General features: G+C 37.3%; 2 protein-coding genes across 3 annotated transcripts in view; both read left to right on the top strand.

Annotated features, from left to right (window-relative positions):
- The window catches only part of LOC108970093 (segmentation protein paired), a 3,467-nt gene extending 591 nt beyond the window's left edge, over nt 1-2,876 (top strand). Inside the window, exon 2 of the mRNA XM_018935236.1 lies at nt 991-2,876. Coding sequence (XP_018790781.1) covers nt 991-2,852 — 1,862 coding nt within the window. The 3' untranslated portion in view covers nt 2,853-2,876. The remainder of the gene's footprint in view (nt 1-990) is intronic.
- LOC108970094 (epidermal retinol dehydrogenase 2) overlaps nt 1-10,681 on the top strand; it is a 58,112-nt gene that overhangs the window by 17,568 nt on the left and 29,863 nt on the right. For both annotated transcript variants that reach the window (XM_018935243.1, XM_018935238.1), the window contains exon 3: nt 5,421-5,443. The gene's annotated coding sequence lies outside the window, so the exon portion shown is untranslated. The remainder of the gene's footprint in view (nt 1-5,420; nt 5,444-10,681) is intronic.

Genomic DNA, 10,681 nt, shown 5'->3' with positions numbered 1-10,681 from the left:
TTGTCAAGATTTTTTAAATATTTTTACTTGACTTTAAATAATTTTAATTTCAAATTAACATAAAATTTCAAATTTTTTTCGTATTAACTTTTGTCAAACACTATGGCAAGCAACACCGTAATAGTTATTTTTCACTTTTATTAATATTAATATTTATCACAATCCTTCTTAAAATAAGCTTAACACAGATCATAACAGAGTTCTGTATACAGTACATTAAGTGTAAACACATCCGTTTACTAACATAGAGCGCTTAAAAAAGTTTGGGAAACACTGCCACAATTCACAGCACAATATCTCATCTTTTCTTAAATACTTTTAAACATAAACTCCACTTAAATTTAACAGTTCGTCATTTACCATAGTCCAGCTACATCTAAACTATACTGCTATCTTACATGTCGCTTCAGCTATTAACACCATTAACAGTCACAGTTGGTTGTATGCTGTAGAGCATCGTGTGACCTTGCGCTGTTCAATGTTATTGCCCGTGTAACTTCCGTAGAAGTCAATTGTTGTCATACGTTTTGTTTACATTCATATTGCCTTAGAATATGGAAAAGCGAAAACATTTGACATTTTTCAACACCGGTAGGTAAACGGACAAATTGCCTACTAATAAAGACATTAAATAAGAAGAAATGATTTCCAAACGTCAAAGTCACCTGGTAAGTGCTGAGTGAAGGCGCGTGCGTGCATGCAGCTACTAAGAGATACCTTGCAGTGCCATTCTACCTGAACTTAGCGCTATTTGTTTAATATGTAGCCGTAGGCGCAGCTCTCAGGGTTCCTGCCGTGTTCCGCGCAATTGGAAGATTAGTTTTTATTACACGCCGAGCTATTGTGAGTACGGGAGATGAGTATATTCCCGAGTTTTGAACATTTTGCGCACACACATGCTTATATTTTCGAGAATCTGCTTGAAATAATATATATAATTTTTTGAAAAAGAGTAACGCATATTAACATTGAAATGTTTTAACTTTCTAGATGCGGGACAAGGACGTGTCAATCAATTGGGTGGCGTGTTCATAAATGGTCGCCCTTTGCCGAATAATATACGTTTGAAGATCGTCGAAATGGCCGCCGAGGGTATACGCCCATGCGTAATATCCCGTCAGCTGCGCGTATCACATGGTTGCGTTTCGAAGATCCTCAATCGCTATCAGGAGACCGGCTCCATACGTCCGGGTGTAATTGGTGGTTCTAAGCCACGCATTGCGACACCAGAAATTGAGAATCGCATTGAGGAGTACAAACGTCAAAATCCGAGTATTTTCTCGTGGGAGATAAGAGATAAACTAATACGTGACGGTATTTGCGATCGCACTACAGCACCTTCAGTATCGGCGATTTCGCGTTTGGTGCGCGGTCGTGATGCGCCCGGTGAGGATGATGGACAGAAAACACAATCCGGCTCGGAACATTCGCACAAACTTTCCGATGAGGAGGCATCGGATTGCGAGAGCGAGCCTGGCATAGCGCTGAAGCGTAAACAGCGTCGCAGTCGCACCACTTTCACAGCCATGCAATTAGAAGAGTTGGAACGTGCCTTTGAGCGCACGCAGTATCCAGATATTTATACGCGCGAGGAATTGGCACAGCGCACTAATCTCTCCGAGGCACGCATTCAGGTGTGGTTCAGCAATAGACGTGCACGTCTGCGCAAACAAAACACTAACGGTGCTTCGCCAGGCAGCAATGTTAGCGCCATGACCGGCAGTTATGTGCCCCACCAACTGCAACCAGTTGCTGCTGCCGCAGCAGCGGCGAATAACTATGCTGCAGCGGCTGCTGCTGCTGTCATGCTGCCATCGGTCTCGTCCGAAGCCACAGCAATGGCTGCAGCGTATCAGCAACAAGTCTATGATTTCTATGCTGGACACCCCACGGGACCAGTGGCCAATCTAGCAACGAGTCCTGTTGTATCGGGTACCGCTTCGATGACGCCACCGCATCAATATTACGGTTCCGCTACCAACTATAATTTCCCCTCGCATAATTTACTCGGTAACAGTTCGAATGCAGCAACAGCGAGTGGTACCGATGTTACAGCAACGTTACAGTCGCAATATCAATCTATCTCGCCGCTGATGCGCTCAAGCAGCAACATTAACAACAACATGAACTCATGCCAAAGTAGCAACAATCATAATATCAATTACGCAACAGAAACCGCGACAGATTCCAACCATCTGTTGACACGTGATGAGAGTCCCAATGCATCGGTGTCGCCAGCATTCGGCACTACTGCCAATAACAGTGGCATACAATTACCACCAACACCCAACAGTTTAACCGCCGTTATTGGCACTGAATCGCACGTGAGTGGCAATACTATTGGCGCAACGAGTGGCGCGAATGTCGCGGAAGAATTGCAAAGTGCCTTGAAAACAGAACCACAGCAAATGCAACAGCTATACGGCAGCTGGAATGCAGCGATGGCGCAGCAACCAACCACATCGAATGTCAATGTATCTACCACACGACCCATAGCGCCACTCTCGCCGGAGGACTCGTTAAACTCGAGTTCATCACAAATGCCCGAGTCGACGGCGGCGCATATGATGTTCCCACATCAGCGCGATTTCACACATAATCATTCGCAATATGCGCCACCAACGGCATCATCCTTCCACACGCATGCGCATCACCACGCCGCTGCCGCCGCACAATATGCCTCATCGCATTTGGGTTTCCATCACAGCCCGACGGCGGCTAACATGAGTTCCACAACAAATGGCGGCTCATCTCACTTTATGCAACAGAATTTCGGTAGCGCAGGTTTTAACTCCTCATCGAAAATGAATTATCCCACAGTGCCACAGCCATTCTATCATTCCTGGTACTAAGCTGCGCTTTGGGAAATTTATTACATTGTATATATTCAACTATTTGTAAATAATGTGTAATTTTATTTTTATAGCATAAGTAGTTTAGTACTTTAATTCAGGTGTTATGAAAAGAGGCTTTCGTTTTAATCGGTTGTTTTAATAAAAGTTGGATAAACTTTTATCTATCTAAGTGATCTAAAAATGAAGCTGCTGTTATTAGCATATAAATAACATTCAAAATTTATCCTCAAAATAAACTAGTTTGCCATTATTATTAGCATAATGAATAGAATAAAATTTGCAGGAAAATAATGCTTTAAAATTAAAAACATTACAAGGGTGTGTGTTCAATTTTACTTTTCATTAAAGCATAATAAAAAATAAATTAAAAACCAAAATTTTAGGAATATACTACATTTGCTTTATTATTGTATTATACTACATACTAAATATTATTAACAGTTGGTAGTTTTTAGTTAAAAATTATGATAATAGTTGTAAGAGAATATTAGTTATTGCTCAATACAAGGAAAAACTTTAAAAATGTCACACATTTCAGCTTTTGAAATGATTTGTTTATATGAAACTATTATAAACGGCAGAAGTATTAATAAAAACTCGAAAATTATATTTTTATGCAATTTTTCTACACATTTAGTGGTGGTTCTAGAATAAAGTTGCGCGCTATTTAAGTTGTGCCCTTTAAGAGAAGTGTCTCATGGGTCTGAATGAGTTGGCAACTGGTCGCAAAGGAACATATTTATTATTTTTATATGGAATTTTTTATATATGATATTTAAAAATATGTGTTTTGCTAAGTTGATAGTCTTCAATAATTGTGCCAAAAATTAGCGCGATCTGTTAACTAATTTGTTTACAGCAGCTACTTAAGTCGATACCTCAGTAGTGCGTTGCAATATTTATAATGAATAAAAATATTTGTTTGAAATTTGCGGAATCGTGACGAATGTTGGAAAAGGCCTGTGGTGATTCAGTTTTATCAAAGACACAAGCCTACGAGTTGTACAAAGCCTATAAAAGGTCAAGAAACCGTTGAAGACATGCCTTGTTCTGGACGACCTTCGACATCTTCAACTGATGAAAATATTCAAAATGTGAAGGCCGCTCAAAATCAAGGTGTTTTTCATATTCGCGGTTTGGTGCATCATAAATTTGTTCCGGAAGGACGCGTAGAAAACGGCCGCAATTGTGGAAGAACAATTCGTGGATTTTAGAGGATGTTTAAGGAGGAATTCAGAAGCCAAAACGCAATGAATACTATCGATCAACCACCGTATTCACCAGAATTGGCTGCGTGTAATTTTTTCTTGTTCCCTAAACTGAAATTGCCGCTCCATGGTACCCGTTTTCAATCGATCGAAGCGATAAAACGAAATTCGCTGAAAGAGTTGAGGGCCAGCCCCTAAAGTACTTATGAAAAGTGTTTCGAGGTCTGGAAAAATCACAGACATCTGGCGGGTATTAGTTGAAATAGGAAAACTTTTGGAAATAACGTATCAAAATTTTCAAATCGATATCTCAAATGGTTTTTGAGTTACCGTTTTGTAAATTGTAAACGCTCGCATCAATCAGCTTAATCGGTTTATCAATATTATTTTCATATTCTGTATATGGCGTGAGCGTCTGCCAAGCACTGGCCAGGCCACATCCCTTTTTTATATAGAGCCAGCTGGCAGCCGTTGAAGTCACTCGCGACTTTCAAATCACATCACTTCGCAGTGTAAGCGTCACTCAAGAACTGGCCAGGCACGGTGCGTGCTTTCCTTATATAGAGCAAACTGGCAGACGGCTTCCCTTGAAGTCATCTTGTGACTTCCAAATCAAATCACACCGAGTCGTGAAAGTCACCTAAGCGCTGTTTAGGCACCTAGCTTGCTTTACTTATATAGAGCCAGTTGCCAACTAACTATGGTATATAATATTGTGATCAAATTGAAAGGTGAGTCGCTAAATTTTTTTTCCTGTAAGTTGGGAGTGCTGTTAGTGTATCTATGAAAAATTTATTCGATTTTTACTATGCCCTAATTTATTGAACAAAGAAGTGCGATAATGCACCATCGCATGCTGCACTGGTTGTTCGTGATCATTTCACCACATATTCAACTAATATCGTGCCGCAACCACCGCATTCGCCTGATTCACTTTTTGAGCCTCAGTAAATTCACATGACCACTCCAAGAACATTGATTAATTGAGGATATAAAAGCTCAATCGAAGAAGGCTTTGGTGACCAGACGACCGAGGATTTTACCAAGTGCTATGATGACTAGAAAATTCGTTGGCATAACTGTATTGCAGCGGGAGGGGATTACTTTGAAGGAAATGAAATGAACAAAATTCACCTTTCAATTTGATCACAGTAGTATATTAACCTCTATATCGTGATAAATGGAAAAGTTTTAGATATGTATTTTTATTATAAATAGCCAGCAAAATTATTTTTATTTTTTTAAGAGAATATGTAAATATAATGATTACTTATACTGGAAAGTAGCTTACCAAAATTTCGATTTTAAACTAATTGATTGTTATTAATTAATGTTTTTCTTAATTTTTATTTTGCAGATCTTCCTATAAAGTGGTTCACAGTGAGTCATAGGTTAAGCTAAAGATATTTTTTATTATTATACGAAATTAATATTGGTAGTCGAAAAATTTGTTTCGTATTTCTTGTCAAATTTCTACATGCCATACAAACCATTTGACGTGGTATCTTCTTGTCAAATTTCTACATGCCATACAAACCATTTGACGTGGTATCTTCACGAAATTTGACTTGGATTACTGCTTAAAGTAACCATATAATCTCCGCAGAAATTGTTCAGATAGGCTAACAATAGCATATAGCTGCCATACAAAAAGAACGATCGGAATCAAGAGGTTGTATGGAAAATTTTTACATTTTTCACAAAATTTGACATTCACGAGTGACACGAAATTGTTGAGATCGGATTACTATAGCATATAGCTTCCATACAAACTGAACACATAGTTACTAAGCGAAATGCACCTGCGAAGGATATATTAGCTTCGATGCAGCCGAAGTTAACGATTTTTCATGTTTATACGAAAAATTCAACATATGTACATATAGCGAATTTCTTCATTATTTTCACTCATTTTTGAACAACTGTAACTTTTTTTCAACTTTCCCGAATTTAATTTTTTTGATTAAATAAAGCCTAAAATCTCACCTTTCCAACACTTTATGGTATGATACAAAGTGATTGGTAGCACGGAAGATATACCACTGCACCGACATCTGTTGACAAAATACGAAAAGACTTTTTCGACTACCCTATATTTGGACGAAATTTATTGGTATTTATTTGCTGCAGTTAAAGATTTCTTGAAAATATATCTGTATATCGTTACGTAAAATGCAAAATAACGTAACATCACTTTTCATAAGTTTCGCCTGTAAACGATATAATAGAAACCATTCATATATATATTTTGTTTTTGCAATACTTTTCACTCAATGACATACATAGCTAAAAGGTAATTAATTACATAATATTAATTGCCCCAAATTTAGTTGTTTTGGTAGCCTTATGTGGAGTGTGAGCTATTAAATTTATTTTCGTCAATGTTACAAAGATTTATGGCTAATATAAGCGTCAAAGAAGCCATAAAAAATGCCAAAATGTGTGAATTTTCTAATTTTCACGGTATTCATTGATATAATTTCGCCATATAATGTACATACATGTACATGTATATACCTGTACATGTATACAAACATACCTGCACATGTATATACTGTAATTGATTGATTCATTATCTGCTAATTGGGCAATTCTAAATGTTCACACTTGTTAACAGCATTCAACAAAAAGTTTCACAAATATGTTGATCGTTTTTGTTTAAATGTCCAAAGTTGTTCTGATTTATATCTACAATGACCTTTTCCTGATATGATTACTTTTCCACTGAAGAAATAATTCGTCTAAACGATTTTGCGCTTAAGCAGAATTAGCACTTAACGCTCACTCACCAGTTATCATAAAAGAGAGACTTGCATACCATACAATCGGTGAGTACACTTGTGCACTAATCCACATTTGAGGACGACTTTTGATTTTTGGAAAAGATTTCCAATTCCACCACTTAAATAAATATTGACTTTGTGGTTTTAGCTGGATAAGTAAGTTGACAGTGCAAATTTACTTATTCATTACAATTTTACATATGCTTCTACAATACTTATCTCTTTTCTATCCAATATGGCGCCTTAGAACTCTAGAGATCACAAAAGATGATCTACTTTGGCATTTACAATAGGTGTGTTTACATGTCGTACGTTTGCAAAATTCATAACAAAAGACAAAAAATGCAAATCATACTTTTACGCTACCGTTTCGGCAATACTTGTTGAATTTTGCACGATTAGGACCATCGCGCATGGTGACTTGCAATATATAGTTACGTACATACATACAAGTATACAACTATATAAATTCTTGGTTGAAATATTGAAATTAGAAAATGACAGATAAACATATAGTAAGAGGTCACGATTTGGATTGGAAAGGTGGTGTACACTGTACCCTGAACAGGGTATATTAAGTCTGCCACGAAGTTTGTAACACCCACAAGTAAACATCGGAGATCCTATAAAGGGTATGAAAATGTACATAAATAATCAGCGTAACGAGCTTAGATATGTACGTCTGTCTGCATATACGTAATCTCTCAGGTTTTGAGATATCGATCTATCGAAATTTTTCCCACGTCCATTTATCCCCAAGAAACTGCTCATTTGTCAGGATTATCAGTTATCGAACCAAGATATAGCTGCCATACAAACAGACCTATCAAAATAGAGTTCTTAATTGGACAAGTTATCATATTTGACATGAAGTATTGTCAAAGGCAACACTACAATCTAGCTAAACGTTTTCCGCTTGATTTGGAGGGTTTATTTTCGATATAAGTTTAGTCAATAATGATAAACGATGAATAATTATGTTAGCTCATGGCTCATCTCTAACCGGTGAAAGTTTATGGATCATAGGGTGTCCATGAGATTTTAACTGATGTTTTCAGTATGTAATCAGCACACTGTGCGAGGTTTGTTTAAAACCTATTGCGAATTTTGAATTTCTTAAGAAAGTGTTTACTTTCCAGTCCTCGAAATAGTCGGTATAGTATTTTTCCGGTATAACCCTCAGGAACTTCTTCGATTTAGATTCTAGCTTCCCAATCATGTCAAAACAGCGCGAGGATGCTTATTGGGTTATCTAAAGTCGCACAGTCGAATCTTTGACGTACCCTCTTCGTTGGAGTGTTGATGGTCGTCCAGAGCGTTGTTCGTCTTTAACGCGCTGACGATTTGCACGGTAGTTTAATTTCTGTTTCCGCTAGGTTGGTGGAATGTCTGAAGGTGTGCGCTCCCAAGTGTTTAAGGCTTGACCTCCCAAACGCGGGACAGTCAGGAAGGAAGTGTCGAGTTGTTTCCACCTCATCTTCTTCCATACAGCTTCTGCAGATGGCGTCTGATACGATCCCCAGCCTTACTGTGTAGATATCAATAGAACAATGGCTCGTTAAAAGCCCCAAAACAAGGAAGAAGCTAGCTTTACTGAGGACAAAGGCCCAGTACTGGCCAAGCTTCCGCGAATATCAGCTATCTAAGCCCATTCCCCCCCAAGCTTCTAAGCCCATTCGTAAAGAAGCTCACTATACCTCTCCTCCAACGGCTTCTACCCACAACTCCCTCGCCGGTATATGGACAGAGAAGAAGCCACCAAAGTTCGGTTTGGCGACTCCATGATTCAAGTGATCTGGTATTAAGTCAAAGTGAGCAAGGATTCCAGAGTGTTCTGACACGCCTTCTTTTAGAAACCCAGACGCTGAGTCTGATAGCAACTCTCGCCGTCATACACCTTCCGACGATGTCTACTGGCAATATGTGCAAGATGGCGTTGGTGTGGATCTTAGTGCACCACATGTGCCGTTCGTTGAACGCTCTCGATGGAACTTTCAATTTATCTATAAATTTAACGGATATCGCTAGATAAAATTTTAGATGGGAAGTCTACAGTGGTTCTTTCCATCTTATACTTGGCGCTTGCCACATCACAGTTTCTGAGGATAAATTTCACGAATAATGGCTTCTAGTAATTGATTTCATGTTAAGAAACTATATCACCTAATGTGTAAAGTGTGTCGAAATATATCACACTTATTGATAAATTTAAATAAATAATACATTTTTGATCTTAAATCGAGTTTTCCGTGTCAATAATTAAAAGCACATTTTCTGCAATTAAATCCATGGTAGTTACAATGCATCCAACTGTTTTCCAAATTTCTATAATAACCCATTTGAATTTCAGATTTTCCTCATTATTGGACACCAGCTACTGGTTCTTCAAAAAAATAAAATTTTTATTTTCGTAGATACTCGTATATTTTTTTATAGCTGAAATCGATTTGATAATTAATGATTTGGCAATTATACTTAGATACATACATACATATGTACAAGCGTAGTCACCAATATGCGCAACATACACACATTCATACTACGCTTAAGCAGCTTTCGTAGATAGCGGGGTTCGTAAGATAGCAATGCACCCACTGAGAGCAAATAAAGCCTAAACGCACCAAATTTCAAATCTTTCCTGCAATTGGAATTAAGTATAATGCTTTTTTCTTGTTTTTGTCTATTTTTTAATTTGAAACCTCAGCTCTTTCAACCACAGTGGGGCAGTTACTAAGTCTGTCGGGTGAGCAGTAGCAAGTTAATTTTCGGTAGCGTAAAAAAATTAACAACAAAAAGTCATATTAATGTGAAAAAAAAATTATAATTCTTGCAGCGAAGATTAATTATGTATTATTTGTGAACATGTGTTGGTATGCGCCTAATGTCGGAAGCTCTGTTTCTTTGTAGCTTAGCTCTTGAACATTTCCAAATGAACACCCGAAACCTGTTCTGCAATTTAATAAAAGCTTCATTTTTTCTGAAAAATAAAAATATTAAACAGTTGTGGGTTTGGGGAGGCACTGCCAATGTCTACTCTTTGACCAAATTAATGAAGTTTAAACTGTTAGAAACACCGCTGATTTAACTACAGCGAGCACCCAACATACTCGTCGCAGCTGTTGGTTTTAGCGGATGCTGCTTGCTGCCGTGATCTTCATTGTACAGCTGTTTAACAGTGAACTACAACAACTTGTGGGTATGTTGTTAAATTTGGTTGTTCTTTAGACACATTTTCGGAGGTGTAGCATTGATTAATGATCTATTGCCTCGAAAGTGAAGTAAATTCTATGAGAAACATTTTTCAGTATCTACAAAAATATGTTTGAGCTTTCTGATTTTTTTCTTTACAAATTGCATATTTTAGAAATAAAAACATATTTGAAATTAGTTTTATAGAAAATGGAAAATTAAGCAAGTTTTAAAAGTTGCGAGGTTTAAATAAAATAATTTTTTTAGCGTTCGTGCGGCGAAATATTCTTGAGAGTTCAAGAAAATAGTTTTATTTATTTTATAAACATTTTATCTTTTTTTTTTTGTTTGTTAAATTTTCTAAATAATATGTTATCATTTTGAATTCGTAATCATGTGTTTTAAAATTCTATTTTTCATAGGTTTTGTTCTCCTAGATCTATCACGAATTGCGCCATCGGTTGTCTTTACTATATTAGCGGTGTCACATTTTTATACTCTCGCAACAAAGTTGCTAAAGAGAGTATTATAGTTTTGTTCACATAACGGTGGTTTGTAAGACTAAAAGAGTCAGATATAGGGTTATATATACCAAAGTGATCAGGGTGACGAGTAGAGTTGAAATCCGGATGTCTGTCTGTCCGTC

This window comes from Bactrocera latifrons, unplaced genomic scaffold (genome assembly GCF_001853355.1).
Source record: "Bactrocera latifrons isolate USDA-ARS-PBARC rearing strain unplaced genomic scaffold, ASM185335v1 scaffold_28, whole genome shotgun sequence".
Taxonomy (NCBI): Eukaryota; Metazoa; Arthropoda; class Insecta; order Diptera; family Tephritidae; genus Bactrocera; species Bactrocera latifrons.
Note: the sequence above shows the minus strand (reverse complement) of the source record. Positions and strands in the feature narration are given on the sequence as shown.